This window comes from Ooceraea biroi, chromosome 1, assembly GCF_003672135.1.
Source record: "Ooceraea biroi isolate clonal line C1 chromosome 1, Obir_v5.4, whole genome shotgun sequence".
NCBI classification, from domain to species: domain Eukaryota; kingdom Metazoa; phylum Arthropoda; class Insecta; order Hymenoptera; family Formicidae; genus Ooceraea; species Ooceraea biroi.
In genome coordinates, this window is record NC_039506.1 from 20,786,180 (window position 1) to 20,806,852 (window position 20,673).

The window sequence follows — 20,673 nt, forward strand, 5'->3', positions numbered from 1 at the left end:
AAGTTAAGGAGATAAACGATTTCAGATAAATGTATCTATTAATCATTTTGCTATTTAAAGCAATTTTTATCGGGCTGCCGACCACAAGGAGAAAGGAAATCTTCGATATAACGTAGTGTGCGATAATTAACGATGCTTCGCATTTTCTATGCTTTTATATGCAATTTTTGATAGTTAGCCGACGCGATATTTTAAAAATAAATCATCTTGAATTTGATTGAAAGATTGATGCTCGGGATGTCCTCGTGGAGGTAGTAGAGTACATTATATCAGCTGACATGAAGGTTGCGTTAAACGTGTGCGATCAATATACGCACCATTAGTAACATTAAGCAACTAACCGTGTGAATCATCTGTCAGAGGAAATTAATAGTGATATTATTAATAGGACGTGAACGTTCATGTCAACGTGTAGAAGCGTAACGCTGAGAAGAATTGGGATCATTGAGATTAATCGTCCTTGTGCTCCCAGATGTGCGAAGGGACACGTGGTTACACCGTGGTTGCACATTTTACAAGAAAAGATTACCAAACGTGCTCAAGAAGATTCTCTTAAACGAAATTAATTTACTGCATTTTATTTTACTGTCGGAGTCGTATTAAATGGAGACCCATTTATAAATTACATTTAATTTTTTTAATCTTTATCCACGCACACAATTACACCAATATTATATCCCAAGATTATTGAATTTTGATTAAAAATGAAATAAAAAGATTTCTACAAGGAACAAAATTCAGCAAAGTATTCAATTACATAAAAATATAATTTACATAACACTCATTTATGTCTAAGCAAAATAAAGCAATTTTTGTCGGCGAAATTGACGTTTTCAGAATATAAAAATAGTCGATTAAACGGAAGCAGGAAGTAGCCGGAGCAGAGTAGTCTGCGGATGTCTCGATAAGCGAAGAAAACGATTTTTTCTTGGGAACAAATTTTCATTATTAATCGTTAAGTTCAAGTACATCTCAATATACAAATCACACATCGCCTGTGTCCTACGAAGTAGTATATCGCCGCTCCTCTCTCGCCGAAGCGTTCGGGTTGCCGTTTGCCGTCTTTCTTTGCAGCCGCAGCAAAAGGGAGGGACCACCGCGTCTCCGCATCGAAGGACCGAGCGACTTTTCAGAGACGCGAAATACGAAACGTGAAAATATCGCGTGATCTATCGATAGATATACACAGACCGCGCACGGGTATCACAAACGGATAGTTGCGTTTTCGCTCCGCATATTTGATCGCTCATCAATCAAAATGTGTCCGGGTGGCCTTCTCTCCTATCCACCCTCATTGGTTTCTGCCAGACACATCGGTCTTCTCGATATTTGTTTCTCGACGTGATGTTTAGATCCCCGTCCCGTTGACACGTCCGATTTCGCAGTCTCATCGTCGCTGTCTCGGGCCCCTGCTCGTTTCCACGCTATATTACAATCACATCGCGCGAGAGAGATCGCCGAAACGAAACGGAGAGGCGGCCGGGGGTTGGAAACAGGGGTGCGAAAGTGGAACACGCGCGAAAGAGACGCGCTCAAGCAAGCTCGGCAGCGACGCTCGTTTCTCGTTGGATACAGAAAAACGACGTGCCGCTCAATAGCGCGGCAATGGAACGTAATATTTTATTAGTAATCTTTGTGGCTCTGATATATGCTGTTACAATAATTAACGTTTACGATCGATAATCGATGATTTGCTGGCATTGCTCATACGATCGCGACTGGTCGCGCTGCTCGATGAGAGGTCGGCGACGAACAGACGAGGAACGCGCGAAAATGAGATCTGTGTAGTTCACGTAGGGAAGCTTCGGCGATTCGTAAATCCGTCAGATGATCACGATCAATTTCAGAACCGAGAGAAAACCGAATGACAAAACGATTCTTTTATTGTTTTACTTCTTCGAAATCGGGGAACATTTAAAGGATACTATTCTTGTCGTGCAAACGCGACGGTAGAAGGGAAACACTCGCTCTTTCGAAATTTTATCTTACTATTGCTGAACCTTCCTCGCGAATCGCGACGAGGTGGTCCGCGTCAAATTGATTCCATCGGACTGCCTCGCATGGATTTCTTGGATCTCTTCACGGAATCCACACGACTCGATGCAAGGCATTCCGATGTTACATCGATGTTACATGATGCGACGCGCGAGCTGATCGTCCTGCGCGAGCGCGCCGCTACATCTCGGTCCTATCTTCGGGGGATGATCGTGGGGGATACACATTTTTTCTACGAATAAGAATAATATCACCATATGTAGTACAGTCGTGGATGCCCCTTGAAATTCGTCACAGCCTCTGGCACAGATTAAAAGTAACGCAAGCTACGGTATACAGTGTCCTAGCATACTCGAGATCCATCCGCAACGACGATCGCGAACGAACGAACTCGCGCCTCCGCATTGATGGAAAAAGAGAGAAAAAAGATGGTCAACAGCAGTCTGTCTTGCTCGCGAATATTCTCGCTCGCGATCGTCGAACGGGTTTTGAGTCTCTGTGTCAAAACGAAGTGGGATACAATTACACAAGAGACTATCGGCTATCGAGTTCCTTCCGCGCTTCGTCGCCGAGAATCACCATGCGAGAGTGAGAGCTGATCATTGCGACAATTTTTCCTGCTCGAATCATCAGCCAGAAGGTTCTTGCCGAACGATGTACGCGCGTGCGAAGCGATCGAGCTGCAGCGCAAACGTGAGTGAGACTAAAGAGAAAGGAAACGAGTCAGATATTCGTGCATCACTCCGATCGAAGAATCGGAGCGCGCGATACAAGGGACGTCACTCGATCGGCTGTCTGATTGGCAAAAGGGGGGGGGGGATATTAAAAAAAATAAGAGAGGCAAATATCCGAGATCGATATCGTCGGACGAGGCAGGCATGAAGTCGCGTGACATCGCCGACACGCGCGCACTCCATTTTTCATGTATGTCGTGGAACGGCAAACGACGCTCGTTGTAATTATGTACGTGATCGCACACGCCAGATCGCGATCGGTTTTTCTTCCCTGCGTTGGCTTTTTCCCTTCTCGATCTTGTTTCTCTGATTTTAGCAGGCTGGTCCGCGAGCGTGGAGGACACCCCGGTTTTGTCTCCTTCGGTGGTGAAAAGTGTGATAAATATCGCGACGCGGTCTCAAGCGGCGTGGGCCCTTTAAGGGGGGAGCCTGCTTTAGAACGTTGAAAATAAGGTATAATTTTACGAATTTTTTTTGGAGAAACTATACAGCGGATCATTATAAAACTTTGATGCATTTATTAGTACATGTTTAAAGATAAAAACAATTATTTTTTTATTTGAATATATCGCCTGTAGAGGTCGTCCTGGAGGCATCTTAGTGCAGCCGGCATTGTAAATTGGTGAGTATTCTCCTGCCTCCAAATTTCATCCAAACTGAAAAATTGAAATATTTTCTCGTTATTTATGAATTCCCATCGTCGATGAACCTTTAATATTCATAAAAACATTAAGTTAAACAATTATTTTTGCATGAAAAAGTTCAAAAACTTTGCCTAAAAATCGTACTTTTGTGTTCTAAGCTCCACCATTTTGGCACTTTTCAACTTTTTTCTTCTCTCTTTGGTTCATCGACGATGGGAATTCATAAATAACGAGAACATATTTCAATTTTTCAGTTTAGACGAAATTTGGAGGCAGGAGAATGCTCACCAATTTGCAATGCCGGCGACGCGGCTGCACTAAGATTTCTCCAGGACGACCTCTACAAGCGATATATTCAAATAAAAAAATAATTTTTTTATCTTTAAACATGTACTAATAAATGCATAAAAGTTTTATAATGATCCGCTGTATAGTTTCTCCAAAAACAATTCGTAAAATATACCTTATTTTCAGCGTTCTAAAGCAGGCTCCCCCCTTAATCTCACTGCAATCTGGTGTCTCCTCGTGAAATTATTAATGCGGCGTTCTTTTGTTTCGTTTTTTAATACAAATCTGACCTCGGCCTCCGGGATTACTGTCCATGCTGAAAAAACTACGTTTCACCGAAACAGAGTGACGTTCGACACGACGGCCGATGTTCGACGTATCGTTATCAAAGCGTCAGCAATTCGGGCCGAAATTATTTGAATTGATTACAACGCTCGCTTCGCACACGCGTGATACATCGGCGCGATTTCGAGAATTGTCACCTGAAATGTTTTATCGACAACGTTTCGCATTTTTCTTTTTTTTTTTATTTTGTAGACAAGGCAGAGTAGGCGAAGGAAGAATTGTCGAAAGTGCATCCGACATGATCATATTAAGACGTAAAAACCGAACAGAGGTTGGACGGACCCTGCCTAGGGTTTACAAGCGCGTCCAAGCATTCTCAGTCATAGAAATAAAAAAACGATTAATCTACTTTCCGAGGCAAGTGTCGTTAATTTAAACAGGACCAAACGATTCTGATTTCGTGCCTGATATTTTTTGTCTTACAGGGCTGCGGCTCCCCGTTTTCCCCTCCTTCCGCTGCTCCCTTGTCTTCTACGAGGAATCCAGAACAAGAACGTACGCAATCACAATCAGTCAGCTCCTTCGTAAATGTATACATAATTATCACGAGTCAGTCTGCAGCGACGATGCAGTTACCGGTGAGTTCCTCGATGTGGGTGTCCAATGTACGTGGTCTGCTGATCGTATATATGTATGTGTGTGTCCGCTGTGTGTATGTATGTGTTTGCGCGTGGGTGTATTCGGTGACGGTATTATACGGGATTATTTCGGTTGCATGGTGATTGAGCGGTAAAGCGGAAGTCGAAGGGGTTTCTGGTTTCCGAAACGCGCGCGTTTAGGGACCGCAGTAGCTGGACAGTTCGCTTATTGTGCACGCGTTGACACAGCACTCCTCGTGGATACCCCGCGATCTCCGGAAACGTGCGGATGTGCGGTCCAGCATGCCGTTCGCCCTCTCCGGGGGTACGAACGGGAACGACTCGTAAGGGAATGGATAATCGGCCAGTTCCATCTCTGTAACGAAACAAGAGAACATGTAACATACAAAGTAGCATATTGTAAGATTACTAGTTTATCAGGATGTCTGTTTTTCCGAGGGCGCGCGTGGAAAGGTAAGCGCTAAGGAGCGAAGGATTGCAAATTAAACACTGTGTGTTACAAAGAATAGTCACTGGTACTTTATTCTAATACTGTTCCAAGACTCCCGTACAATAGCTCGATCCGACCAATCTATCGCACTTCACGAGGAGAGAGAGTCGGTCCTTCGGATCGCACGTCGTCACGCAGGGTTGTTACCTTGGCCCTAATTAGCATTCTTTCCGCTATCGGTTATTGGCACCGGTTATCAAGCCGCTCAGTTAGCGCCATCTCTTAGCTTTGATACTTATGAATCTTACAATATAAACAAAGAATAAAATAAAATAAAAAAATTAAGTCATCAGTAAGAAGTATGAATGACAAAAATCGTCCTGAACATGCTGGGTTATCACACATGTAGATTTTAATTGGACATTAATTTGATGCGATACTTCGATCGCTTGTCTTGATCTAGGAAAACTTTGAGATCTTTCTCGCTGTTTTTTTCAATTTTTGGCTATATTTATCAAAATTCTGTGAAATAAATGATTAAAACTGGTCATAAACAGAATTGTGGGAAAAACAGTATTGTGTACGATCAATTCGTGAATTTAGGATCGGCGTACGTTGGATTGGTTGGATGCCTAATTTCGCGGCTGATGGCAATCATTGATGAATTTTGGACGGTTCTGAAGAGAGAAAGAGAGAAAAGCGGGCTAATCTACTTGTGTGTCGTCGCACGTGTCGTCATTATCCGCGAATAACGCAAATAAGCAGAATTCGATGCGCGATCGCGCGCTTTCCACGATCATCAATAAATCGCACGCGCGCATCTAGATCCCAGGTGTCAGATTACACGGATCTATTTGACTGATTAAGCTCGTCGATAAGCCGTTTTACGTGTCCGCGGGAGGTTTGCGCAAATTTCCTAGATGGATTCCGCTCCTGCGTGTGCCCGTGCGTCGCGCAAGCGAGGGTGGCAAACTGAAAAATGCAATCCTCACCCCCGTGTTATTGGCGTGTTTAAAGTTACTCGACAATCACCGGAGAACGCTCGTGATTCCGCTCGGCAATAACGCAACGCCGAGCTCGCATGCATTATTCATCGACGACTAAGTGGCGATTACTCGATTAATTGCGAGCACAGATTGATCACGCGCTTAATCGCCTCTCTCTCGTGGAGAACAGCGCGAGAAGGATCTATTAAAATCGCGGCGGATATCCGATACAAAAAATCCTCGCCCGATTGAGGAAGCCTATCATCGTCGTCGTCTGTGCATCATTCGCTTTAAATACGCGCGTCTCGTATTTAAAGCGAACGGCATGAATTACAGACTGACCTCGTTCTTTGCATTGAGCCAATTATATCATATTATAGGTCCAAATCGGGATGCACGAATTAGATCTCGTTTTTGTGTGTCTTTGTTTCAGACGTGTCTGCAGTCGCGCGAGTTTAACGTTACGATTTTTAGCAGACTCTTAATTGCAGACGTTTGATATCGCAAAATCAGCGTATCCGATGAATGTTCGTTAAATAATTTGGTCCTGCGGATTTCCGGTAATTTGTATCTCTGCTTGCTGGCCGAGTACCGATAATTTTCTGACTACGAAATCGTCAGCACGTCGTGGGTGACGTTAATCGAGAGAGAAGAGGAATGCGAGCGGCATTAATATTAATGCCGAGCCGTCGCATTATAAAGGCAAATCGCACCGAGAAGGCTGAGAAATTTTCCTGAATATTATCCGTTGACTAGCTATTATTAATTTCCTGAATATAGTCGTTATTGCCCACGTTATTACGTGCGTGCACGAGCGCCAGGCCGTCGTAACACAAGATCGAGCTTTCGCTTTTATCTATTACTTCCATGTTTGTTAAAACACAGGTTCATCTCTTTACCTTCAAATTTTCAAAGTAGATGTGTCAGTACTTCGTGCTTACTTAGAAGATATCTTCTCACTATCTTCAGTTACGAGGTAACGAAACAGTCGTTTAAGGCATAATCGCACGACGCGACGGTTGAAAGTCGATAGTATCGCGCGCCATCGCACATTTCGGCAACAACGTGTTGCCCAAGACAGTCACGGAAATAATGATAAATTTACCGTTTGCTCATTAACGATCCATTTCTGACACATCTGCTGTAATCTGCCGCACTCTATCTACCCGTACTCGTGTCGCGTATCGAAAACGTGAACGATAAAAGCGTGTTTCTCACTGACTACATTTGCTGTATATATAAAAGTGTACTCACCTTGACCACTCTTTTTGAACATCGAGTTGTACACGCCATCACAGACTATCTGCAGCGCGTTGGACAGCTTCTTGCCGCAATATCTCTGCGGCGCGCTGATGGAGCTCCGTTTCGTGTTGAATTGGGGGAAGCCGTCCACCTGTGCGTTCCCCGATTCCGCCACAAGAAACGCGATGGCGAATACCAGGGTCACGACCACGTTCAATCGATTCGCGAACATCTAAAAGCACAAGTTCCATCAAGTTTAATCGCCTCCTTCGTGACCACGCGAGACTTGATTCATCTTCGCTCGCTCGTTAGCTCAATCCTCTCATCAGTCTAATCTCCATTTACTCTAATTCTAGGAGCACCATCCTCAAGTTTCGAGCCCGGGAGATCGAATCCCGAAGACTCGTAATCCCGCTTCTGAATTATCTGACAAGCAGAAGACGGCGAGATCGGTCCAAAAAGAATCGGTCTTGCCATTAACGTAGTTAATGGTCGGCGAACCGTGAGCTTCACGTCGGATTTGGGCACAGATTGTTTAGATCTTTCTTTCAAGAACGATCTTTCGGAGGGGAAAGGGAAGACGATCACGAGAGACGCGCTTCGCAACAGCGGGAATCGCGAGAGCGGCGATCTATCAGTGTCATCGCGAGCACAGCCTTCGCGAGCGAAGTGTAAAAATGAAATTATCTGGGACGGGCCGGGCGAACTCTTCTCTGTTTACTAAAATAATGCCCCATTATACCGGCGGTATCTAACGTCTGGACTTTATTCGACTTTATTGGACGAGATATCCGCGCGAAGAAGATGCTTCTTTTCTAATTGTCCAGCTTAGGTGGCGCGCACTTGAGTAACGCACCACTTGGGGTCCAGATAGACAGACAGACAGATAGATCACCGCTCGAGGAAAAGCTCGATGATGCTGGATATCTCTTTCTTTCTGTTCTCTCTCTCTGTTTACGTGCTGGATATTAATTGAATATGTGTGGTGTAACCGTCACGGCGCCGGGGCATTCGAGTCGGCGGTCGCGCAGGGTGCATCTATTTTTAGATATCTTTCACTTAAATATAAATCTCGCGCGCGCGGAGGAAAGGCCGCGTTATTTCTCTCTCATTTTATCCTACGCGTGTCGTGCAATCAGCGCGACTCGAGTCGCGACAGGAGTCTCCGACAAGAGAACGAGAAGAACGCTCCTCTCCGTGCTTTGTCTAAGGGAGCGACCTTTGTTCACACATTCGCGCCAACGTACGTTGCACTACACCCCCGCGATCCTGACCGGACCATCCTTGGGAATCCTACGAGACATTATTGCAGGTATCATCGTGCGACACCCCTTTCAGACTTGCTCGAGCGGTCTCGACGAAGCGTTCCGGATGATGCTCTGATGCAGCTCTCGATTACGTTCGCAAAATTTTAAATTATGATCTTTTTGGATTATGAAAATATCAAGATGCAGAACGGGAGGAGATCGTTACAGAGAAATCGACAGGTTTTTACGGTATACAGGATTTTATGGGGTACCATACTGATTGTTTGGGACAGGTCGGCGTCATGCTCTTCCGCAGCGGTTCTAATAACGATCGCGCCGACTTAGAACAATGTTAGCTTGTTTTGCGAGACACATCACGCCGATTATCGGCGCGCGTTATCAACGACGATGGAAATAAGGCCAGTGGCCTTGATACGCGATCGTGCGTGTAGAACACGTAATTTCGCGCACGATTATTTTGTACGCCTCACGCAATCGTCGGATGCAACATTTCTTTCTGATACAATATTAATTCGTACCACGTGTTTTACGTTATTATTGTGCGATATTGCGCTCAATATCTCTCTCTTTCTCTCTTTTTCTCGCGACTACGTCAGTCCGCGTCTCGGCTCAAGTTTCCGCAGACGGAACCGCGTTTTGACATTTCAAGGTTGATACTCGTTCGCACGATCGATTCGCGTATGCAATATCATTAGGTAGACGCGTGCCAGACTCATTGCCGCGTCAGACACACATTGACTTGCCCCTTCAAAACAACTCACGCGAATATAGGGCAGACCACTTCTATTTCCGGCGCATCATGCCGATGGGAATTAGCGTTCAACAGCGAGCAATAAACCGAAAGAAACACCGCGTGTTGATGCCCAACTTATCAGAGTCTATTTATCTTTTGCTCGCGCGATTAGTAGTCGTGCTGCTGAAAACACGCGTACAACATTCCGTAATCCTGAAGCTTCGAGTGTCTACTTTGAGAGACTAGCTCGAGGAAGCAAACGCGAGGAATATACATCCGCGACTGCGACTCTTCTCAGTACTTTTCTCAGATGAATTCTGGCGATTAAAGACCATCATTTTTTTCTCCCAATATCTTGAATATTTTCTACCTCTCATCTTGCGGCTTTAATGTGATACATTTCAAGGCTTAGCAAGTTTTTGAGGCTCAAGACTTCGCACAGACGCGTGCTTTTTACATATCCAGAACAGCTCGTCCAAAATTCGTTCGAAGACAGTCGCGTCCCCGTCGATCGGCGAAAATAGAGACCGGATAAAGTAAATAAGTGTGGTTGCCGACATGAACGTGACGAGACACAGGATATCACACCGCGAAAATGATAAGCGCGATCGCACGTTGCCGACGTCGTGTCATGAGTGCGGGACAGATGAAAATACACACGTTCAGCGCGATTAATCGGGGAAAATCGTGAACGCGGGCAGTCGCCGGCAAACCCGGCGTGTCTCGTAATCTGCTTACGATGCAATCGCGTTTCGCGCAGAGTCTGGAACTTTCCCGATCCGATCCGACAATGGTCCCGTCACAGAGGAGCAACGTGCACGCAAAGAGACGAAGCAGACGGAGAGCAACCGTAGAAATTTGCGATGCATCCGACACGAATATGCACCTGCGTCGCTTGCGATTAATGCGAGACGCGAAAACGATCGGCGATGGCCGATATTATAAATATATTATAAATCTGCAAGTGCGCCGTTCATTGGCTTCTCCGTTCGCTCCTCTCGGTTTGCGGCGATCAGTAAACAGTGTACCGAACTACTCTCTCCATAGATCCTCCCGGCCCCGAGCTCGCCGAGAAGAGACGCATTTCACGATAGCGAAAAGTGCCGCAAATTGAAAAGAGGACTCCGTTCCGGAGCGTTGTCTTAATCGCCCCCGTCCCGCCCCGTCCCGCCACCCCGGGCCATTCTCTTTCTCTCTCTTTCCCTCTCCCGTGGCTACTCTTTCTTGGAAGATCGGCGCATTTCTATTTTTGTCGTCGTCTTTTCTCTCGACATTATCTGTGAAGAGTACCGCGCCGGCAGACACGAGAGTAATAAACACGTGTATATAACACTCGGAAAGATACTAAGCGGGCCGCGCGCACTTATATGCGTCCACGAGGGAGAGTGCGTGCACTTATGCACGATCGAGTGCGAACCGGTCGCAGGGGTGATCGACTTTCCCGATTAGAGTGCTGCGCAGCCGTACGCCAGCCGAACAGAGCAAAAGGGGGACTTTTCCGTTTTCTCTGGACAGAAACGCTGCCGGAACCTGGCTCCAATCCGAATCTTCATGGTCCGCCTCGATCGCGCGCGGATCCGCTCCGAAGCCGCGCGGATCTCGGCCTGGCTCTGCGCGAAGGTTAAAACAGGAAATGGTTCGTCCGGCGACTGTCATCGTCAAAGAAATTCGATCCTTCACCCGTTAATTGACCAGCTTAATTGCCTCCTTAATCGCCGCTCTCGCGATCATACTCGGACGTAATTGATCGTGTTTCGCGAACTGACGAGTTACCTCGCGCCTGGAGCTCGTCTCGCTTGAACGAAACACTACGAGGGATCGAAAGAAGCTTGGGCAGAGAGAAATTTAGGCAGGAAAAATTGCAGTTGCGATATGCAGAACCAACAACCAAGAGGAATCCAGCGTTCCATCATGTATGAGTCACGAGCGATAAAGAAGCGTTTTAATTTAGCCTCGTCGGAGTTTGCCAGTAGCGCGCGTGGGGTTTCCTGAATGAGAAAACCTTGTACCTAGTCCGTGGCGTACACGAGTCACCGAAATCGATCCGCCGCGATTTATCGAGCGAGATAACGATCGTGGTTTATGGTTGAATTACGCTAAATAAAAGATAAGAATATTTTGGAAATACATTTTTCACGAAAGAGAGAGTGAGATTAGAGTCGAGTGCTGCTATTTTTAATAAGTAATTGCACGGTTTTGGTAATCGCCGTTATCAGAGACGAAAACACAAAGAGATCGCACTCGGATTATGAAACTGAAACACCACCCCGACGCCGAGCTGAGTGGTATAATTAATTACACGCCATCCCGTGTATACGGAATCCCATGCAATTGAGCAGAACGTATCGAGTAACGAGAGTGCACATTGTGCATAGTTATAAACTGTTTGCGCGCGGACAGCGATTAAAGAGAAACAAGCGTGTTCGTGCATTGCATTTACGCGTATCGCAAGCGTGTAAAGAAAGATTTATGAGCGAGTAGTAAAAATTTTAAACGATCGAATCGATCAAAATAAAAACAAAATAAACGCGTTTGCAGGCACGTGAAAGACTTTCGGAGCAATAATCAGGGAAACTCGGAAAGATTGAACGTTAATCAAGATTGCGGAAATTGTTTCAGCGCAAACGGCAAAGTGCCGGTTAATTTTTGCGTGATCGAGGCTGCGTCAGCGGGTTGATGTGTAATTTGAAGAAATGGCCTGAACAAGCGAGGCTCTAAGAGGCAGATGCACTCTCTAATGATACAATTGCACGGTGCACGAGTACCAAGCGTGCTCGATGCACTCGCATGCGACAATTTGAAGAGGACTCGCATAGCACTTGAGGCAGTCAGGCACGGCTGGAATTAGTGTCAGCCGTTGTCCTCGAATAATTCGAGATTCGCATAATCTGCTTCCCCTTCGCGACTCTGATTCTTCTGATTTTAACTCGCGGCGATTTGTAGAAGCCACAGCAACGAGTCTTGCAAGGCGACGAAATTCGTCGAGTCGGATATATTGCCAGAAAAATGCCTTACTCTCTCGAGCTGGAAATTGTATGTCTTATATATTTCGTTATTAGACTGCGCGCAAAAGAGTACAAAGTTGACTCGTTTTTTGACAAATATATACGCGCCGATACCGAATTAAAATAAAATGTCAAGTTGCGACACAAATTTAATATAATAAATTTAATACACTGAGAAAAAAATGTAATTGATCTTACGAAATATTTTGTCACGGGCTGCCAACAAAATATATACTTATTTCAACAAGTTATATATTGAAACAAATATGTAGTTCTTGGATTATGGATATGGATGTGTAATCACACATATGAGAATTATAATCCAACAATTATATATTTGATTCAATATATAACTTGTTGAAATAAGTATATATTTTGTTGGCAGCCCGTGACAAAACATTTCGTAAGATCAATTACATTTTTTTCTCAGTGTAAGAATGATAAATTTAATCGTGACAAATATTGGAAACGTATCAAAATTAATTTATACATTTATACATTTTAGACTACGCTGTAGAATTTTGACTCTTTAAATAAGATATATCCGGGAGGCGTTGCTTTATCGTGCGATTTTCATTCGTACAATGATGGACCAGCAATTAATTCGTTATTCATGATAATCGAATTTCGCCGAGTGTCGCGAGCGAGCGCGTCGCCAACGCGAATCTCTGTGTCAAACTCGCGGAAGAGTTTTTTTCTCGTGAGTTCCTAATTTTCGCGCAGCAGGTGGCACGATACGAGGGCACCACCGAATACAAATGGAACATCACTAGGATATCCTAGATATCTTATTGTTAGACAAGAGTGCGGACAACCGCGGAATGTGACTTACTGAGTACATTGAGGTAAAACACGGAGGATCACAAGGCGATCTTTCTATCACACGGGGCAGTATCACAGTCTGGCACTCGGTCTCGGACGACGCTGAACGTCACGGGTGTGACGACAGGTGAGACGACGACGACGACGACGACGACGATGATGATGATGATCGTTACGGCGACGGGGCTGGTCTCTCTCATGGGGAAGCGATCATGAAGTACCCCGTAGATATCGATACCGGGCCACCGTCTCGAGGCAATGCTGGCTTCTCGGCACGATCAACCCTTCCCACTGTCTGGGGGGATGCATTGATGCCCGTCCACGAGCACGTCGAGCACGCGAGCTTCCACTTCGTTCTATCTTCTCCACCTGTGTCCGAGAAGCGGATCGACACGATCGATCGGCAGCACGGATCCCGGATCTCCGATTGGTCCCGCGGCTACTTGTGATGATTGCGACTTCCGACACACTCCGAGACTCCTCTCGGTTTTTCTTAGGAATAACACCGTGATTCCTTCTTGCAAATTTGTCGGCGTGATGATTATTCTAGCTGGTCACTTGGATCTCAGGTGTCGGATCACAGTCGTGCTTGTCCGCTCTCTTCTTTTCTGTTTCTCCTCCAACGTGAATCTCCTCGGTGCAGTTGCGCGGACGTTGCTTTTCCTCATGAGACCATCGGACGTCTCCTGGACTTCTGATCGCTGATTGATTCTTGATTTGATGATCTCGCCGCTCTTCCGAGTGCTCTCGTCGAATCGTTGGTCTCTCTGTCAGCCCGCGGGTAAAAGATCGACGATTGGCCACTATTGCTTGATGACGATCGCGAATGAGAGAGAGAGAGAGAGAGAGAGAGAGAGAGAGAGCGAGCGAGAGAGAGAGAGAGAAAGAGGGAGAGAGAGAAAGAGAGAGTCCGCGGGTCCGACGTTGCTCTTCGAGAGGATTGACTCGAGGAACGTCTTGACCGCTCCGTCGCCGACGAGCGTCTCAAGCTCTCTTCCGACTGGGAACCGTACGGTCACGTTTCTGACAATGCCAGCCTGATTGACCGCAATTGTCACGGAGACCTGTCCCCCTGGAGAGGTTCCTCGGTTTCTCCGCCTCGACAGAAGGTCGCCGACGAACTAGCGTAAGGTGGCGGCTCGTAATCTTTCTCTCTAGCTCTCTTGCGCGCTCTCTCTCTCTCTTTTTGTCCCTTATTTAAATGAAGTCGGGGGATAGCGAGAAAGAGAGTAAACAGTCCGAGGAGGGAGGGCGACGAGTGAGGGAAGTAATCTTGGAACCAAGTTCCAAGATGAGCGACGTGTCGCGTCTCTGCGGCCCGCCGAAAATCGCATGCAAATTGTCCCGCATCTTCGTTTAATCGTTCAATCGGTGGACACGACGACGGCCGCTTAAGGATCGGCGCCGTCGTAATCTGCTCAATCGAGCAGCCACGATTAAGGTACGGCTAATGTTCTGTTCTTCGTCGTCGCGCAAGAGGCGCGAACGGGATGAGCGTTGGAGCGTACGTGTGCACGATGTGGATATATTCTGCATGGAAATTTCATGCTCTCTTGCTCTTTTATTCCTGAATAAAAAGGAAAAGCTACTTTTCCATACTGCTCATCCCTGAGAAGTAACGCGACACGAACTTTAACTTTTACTTTTCACCATTTCGCGCCATTTCGTCATCACACGAACAATTATTGGAATACTAAAACTTAAAAAAAATTAAAAATTCTCTTGAGTTCGCCGAATAACGTCGCGTTAGGATTTCGCACTTTGCTCCTACGTCGCTCGAGCCGAGTTCGATTGCTTGCAATCGAGATCTCTGCCAGCTGTGAACGTAACTGCAATCGCGATCCGCATTGATCTTCAGCGGTGAAATCCGAAGTAGCCAACAAGGAATCGACCAGGAGGATTCGCGCAGACGATCGCCCAGAAAAAAGGCATATTCGCGACTGACGAGAAATTACACACCGCCGGGCGCCGGTTTGATAGACGCATTCGGTGTGACTGCACTCGCCGTTGATACGAATTAATTTCTCCCGCCGCCCCATCACCTCCTCTCTCACTGCGGCGTACTCTCTCTCTCTCTTTCTCTCTTATTCTTTTCCTCTCTTTTAGCGATTTCTCACGCGACCAAGCAGCAGGTCGCGACTCTCGCGACGACGTCTGCCACGATAATCGCCAAATTGAATGACCTCGAGGTGCGGTGACATGAGGAATACCGGCGACCACAGCCTGCGGTTACACTCGTTCCTTTTGTCCCGCATTCTTTTAGCAGACCAATTGCGTCTGGACAGTTGTCTGCGGACGTGTACCAGTGCCTGGTGGATCGTGCGGATGAACTCTTGCTTGGTCTTGGTTTCGCCTTCTCTGTCTCAGGCTCTTCTCTCTCTTTCTCTCTCTTGTCTTCTCTTCGGAAGATCACGAGACGTCCAGCGCGCAGAGACGTCCGTCTATTCCGGTACGTTTTAAAGTACCGCGGTCATGCATCGCTTTCGGGGTGTACGATCGCTCCACTGAATCATGAGACTTCCGCGAAGTGTAAACAGCGTCTTCCACAAAGGCTGGAGTACAAAGGTCCCGTTGAAATGAAGTTTGTTTCAGATGAAGCGGCGGCACGGCGAGAAATCGCGCGTCTCCGAAGTTCAATTTGCGAAGAGCGATCGAGGTGATCTTTTTTTTATCTTGTGGCTATATGTGATAGAATGATAGGGTGAGATTTAGAATTGTATAATACAATAATTGTATGACGATTTGATATAACGATTTTTTGAATGATTATGAATGATCGATCGCGATGCACGAGTAGAAATTCAGGAGCGGTCCATCTAAACGCACAAAATCTTTTAATGTTTTTAGCAAGAGTCCTCCTTGAGACTTCAACGTATTTCGATCTCGAGATTTTACAAGAGTGCCGAGCAGATACCGTCTTCTCCTTAAACGATCGCTCGTCCTGCAATTGAGTCAGCGGAGCAACGCTAGGCACGGGCAATTGTCCTCGTGAGTGAAAAGTACTGTCCTACTTCCAGCTCGGCTTGCCGAGCCCTAATGGGACCCATTATTGGGCACGTGATCAGACACTGGCGACGAATTTTTCTATGCAGACGTAAAAGTCTGACGAGCCTCGAAAGTGATATCGTAATTTTCCACGAATCTCCTTTAAAAGAACAGTTGAATACAAATCCTCACGTCAATACATGTTTTTCCATAGTTGCGTTGATTTTCAAGGTATTGTTTATTGATCTCGCAATTGGAAGTCGTTTGCGATTCGTAAACTTTTTATTGCGGTCACTTAAATAAATATGTACTTGCAGACGACATTTACGACAACTTATCTGATGCCTTTGTGCCCGGAAGAATATTTAAAACCGAGAGAAAGATTAAAATTAAAAATTACTATTTTAATTCTGATAACGAATGCACCCGCGGCCGCGGCGAGGGAGAATTAAGAGAGAGAATTAAACAAAGTTCGCGTTCGTTAGACTGAGGAAACGGAAAGCCTTCCGTGAGCTTTCTTTCTTCTTGTGAAACGAGCTCGGAAATGTAAGGGAACCGATCTAGCGATAAGTTAATCGTATGGCATTGCGGTAATACGAGGAATCTTCAGGTATAGCTCGCGTGACGTTACCCCACTCGCAATCCCTCGCTTTGTCCACAGTGGTCAAGTTTTTTCCACGCTGTAGTGCGGGATGTATGTACACATACATACCTTTCTCGCTTTTTTAATTCTCGCCTATTCTGCACTACTTGAACCGCTCCGTTCACTCTAACTTTCACGGGAAAATTATATCCGCGACAAAATACAAAATAATATCACCACAGATGATGAGATTTATCCGGAGCAACTTCGCTCGCGCAACTCGTGTTTCTCAAGTGTTCGGATCTGAAGTTAGTCTGCTCGTTCGTTCTCCGTTCCGAGAAGTACACCGGTTTTGTTTACCGTCTTCCTTTGTCTTGAATCGATGTTATATTTGCCATTGCATCCAGATGCGCCAGAAGCGCGCTATATAAAAATCGGCCGGTAGCAGAGTAAAAGTCTCGCTTAGAGATTCTCGTCGCGACATGGAAAATACGTGGCATTAAGGGGTGTCTTTTTATCAATTTTTTGCACGCCTGATCACTTGCGATTAATGGACGAGCAGTGGACGTGGAGAAAAATACCGGGACACTTTGTATGACGCGGTCAACGATCGTGATCGATAAAAGGCTAGCGTGGCTTTTACTCGTGACATTAGCACTGTACTTTGCTTTGCTCTGATATTTGTCCGCAAGAACTCGCACGGCGCATTGCACGATATTTATTGCCCGAGCGAGCAGCTTGCGCCATAAATATCGGGAAAAGTTCGCGAAGTACCGCAAGATTCACCACGGGGAGGAGCTTCTATCCGCGCGAGGTAGTGCGAAGTTGCAGACGCGTTAAATGCGTTATACGAAGTCAGAGTGAACGAGACGAGACGATGGACTGACGAGATCAATGACGAGAGCAACAAACGCAAATAGAAGAATTAAAGTGCATTCTCGTGTGCATGGATAATTACGGTAAGCGTAGTCATTAACGTCAATTTCCGGCTCGAGAGCTTTGATGATCTCACGAGGGTGACTTCGACCGCTCACAGTGCACGTTTTAACGTCCAATAGTCAAAACTAGACTGTACATAGGTATATCTCGTAAATAATGGCGTTAAGAGTTCGACAACATGATGGGCCAATGGGGAAACACTACGTACATACGGTGAAGAGCACCTACACGATCCAGCGGTCCAACCGACGTGAAAAAGCTTATCCGATCACATTATCACGTCATCGAAGACGTCCGATCGACGTATGCAACTTGAGTATCCCGGGAGAACGTTATCGCGCGACGCAGATCACCCGTTCGATACACCCCCTTGAAAAATCCAGAGGGAATATACTCCCGCGCGAGAAGGGTGCCTTCTCGCAAAGCGCAAAGACCTACCTCAAAACGAGCTGCGTGACGCGGTCGCGGACGTACATTTGCCGTTTGATTTGATTTGCAATTAAGAGTGGGTACGTGTGGTGCACGCGTGCGTGCATGCGTACGTGCGTGCTTACGTGCTTACATGCGTACGTGCGTGCTCCCTTATGGTGTGGTGCAGCGAGCGTCGTCGTCCCTTCTCTCTCTCTCTCTTTCTCGTGCAGGGCAAAGGCTGGCGAAAGGTCGGCGTGTACTTACCATGTCCACGTGCTGGCGATTGTTCCTCGATGATGCGTGTGCGTCTTGTGGTAGCCGAAAAGGCGGCCGCCTCCCTTATAAAGCTCTGAGCTCGCCAGTGGTAATACTGAGCAGCGGAGACGTGTTCATTAAGCGTTTACTTGGCTTGTCAGCTTTCCTTAATCGCCGCGGCACGCGGCTAATGCCGCGCCTGCATACGGAAGGGCGTGCGGTCAAGCGTGAACTGTCCCCCGACACCCTCATTTTGCACCCTCGCGCCGGCCGGCGATTTCGGTCCACGGTGTCTCGAAGGGCCGCGCCGCGCTCCGTCTTTATTTCTTCTCTCTCTCTCTCTCTCTCTCTCTCTCTCTCTCTCTCTCTCTCTCTCCCTACGTTCGACGGAAATCACGCTCGATGACGTCAAGCCGGAGCAACCTGCAGAGTTTTCCATAGTATAGTTATATAACTTTCACTGTATCTGAATAACTTGGAACGCTGAATATATTTCAGTCGGGCACCGTGTATGCTTATAGATAGCATCTCCTCGGCTTACCTGAGGACAATAATTGACGACTGCACCTGCAAATTCCACGAAATATCTTGTGAAATGCAGAATGAAATAGTTGGTTAGTAAAATATTATAATTAAGAAAAATGTTGCATGCAACACATTTATAGAAGAATGTTCAAGTAGATCGTTTATCCTTTGTCTGACACTGACGCACCTGCCTCATCTCAGACACATCTCAGGGAATTTTCTCGTGTCAAGTATCAAGTCGGCACTTGATGTGTGACTTAAAAGTGACTCTTTGCTACTTTAGCCTGAGTGCCGTACTTGTTGCAGCGCGTATGCTTAATTGACCTAGAACTGCGACTTCGTACTTAACGATGCGGCATCATTGATACCGATTGACACCTCTTAGAGGCGTCTTTATTGGAACGTCTTTTAGATCTCTCCGTATTGTCGCGGCGGAGGGTATGCTTCATTCTAATTATCCGCAGCTCGTCGCTGAAAATGAGACGTTCTTCTTCGTGTCACTTTGGAATCGCTGGGTCGAAAACCTCTCGCCCTCCCGAGGTGGGCGGCCGCGGGCTCCGAAATGGGATCGAATTTTTAATGGGGTATCGACGTCGCGACGCTTTCACGGGTGCTCGAGCTAAGTCGCCGTGACTTGCCAAGGACACTGTTTTCGATTAGAACAGGATCTGGCGAGCTATAATGGGTTAACGAGCATCTTGGAGCTTCCTGGACGTCGCGCCGCAAAGTCGGTCGGTCCGAACGGCAAGAACGGTCGTCTCGAGGTCGATTAATGCGTTAACCTTCACGTCCAGTTACCAGTTTTCATTCGGTCGATCAGCGGATTTCGCAGGCGATACGGAATCTAATTTAGCTGTTCCTTATTTAGATTCTAATATCGAGGCGCGGTAAATTTCGTTGGTGAGGTGTCAACCGATATCGTCCTCACATGCGCGCCGTTCACCAACGCTGCTCCAGCTGGATGGGAATAACGCGTTCTTCTTCGATAATCATTTTTACGTTGATCGCAATATTCAGAGATGAACTTGATATCACCTTAGAATTTTGCATGAAATTTTGCATGACTTGGAACGAAAAAAACTGTTCCAAAATATCTCCAAAATAACTACATGCCAAAAATGGCGTGATTCGTACGAATAAGTCCGAAAGACTTGATATTCTTCTACCTAGTCTTCGCGAATAAAACTTGCGAACTTTTCATTGTGGAATAAGCATGAAGTTTTGAGAAAGTGGAACATGAAATTTTGGCACTAAAAAACTTCATTTCTTCGAAAATTGATATGTCGAATAAAATTAAGAATATTTCAAGAAGATCAAAAAATTATGATATGTATTATGATATGTATACAATGAGACTTAAGAGAAAAAAGAAAATGGCTACTACCATGTTATTTTCGCTAGTTAGAAAATATCAGGAGGAAATTAATTCGGGTAATTCGCAGGCACCCTGTACATTAGAAACTCCGCGTTTTCATTTCCATATTTATCGGGCGGAGTTTTTTAACGTTACGTTACACACACCGGCACGTTAATACGTTTAGTTCGTGGGTGAGGGGCGTGATAGGGTAAAAGTCTTGTAACTTTTATATGCACGCCGCCTGATGTTTCAGCAGCCTGGCATCCGATGAACATGAAAGCCGCCAGCTTGATTCATTACTTTGCCGCTTTGCAACCCGCAACGGCTTGCTTTCGTGCTGCAATCGATAATAAGTTGCAGGTAATGCATGGACTAAATTGACGATCGGACGATGACCTTTCGAATAAATTTTACACGCGCGTGCATCAATGGAAAAATGATGATAAAAATAAATTATATCTATATTTCTATAAAACATATCAGACATATACGTACTATGAAATGTGGAAATTGATAACATTTTAATT

The 20,673-nt window shown here is 46.0% G+C and overlaps 1 protein-coding gene across 1 annotated transcript; it reads right to left on the reverse strand.

Moving 5' to 3' along the window:
* Positions 1–4,165: 4,165 nt before the first annotated feature.
* LOC105278524 (LIRP) lies at positions 4,166–14,096 on the reverse strand. Its single transcript, XM_011337675.3, is given in 4 exon segments — positions 4,166–4,960; positions 7,276–7,495; positions 13,102–13,200; positions 13,202–14,096. Coding segments are annotated over 4 exon segments (588 nt in total). The 5' UTR covers positions 13,292–14,096; the 3' UTR covers positions 4,166–4,781.
* Positions 14,097–20,673: the final 6,577 nt, after the last annotated feature.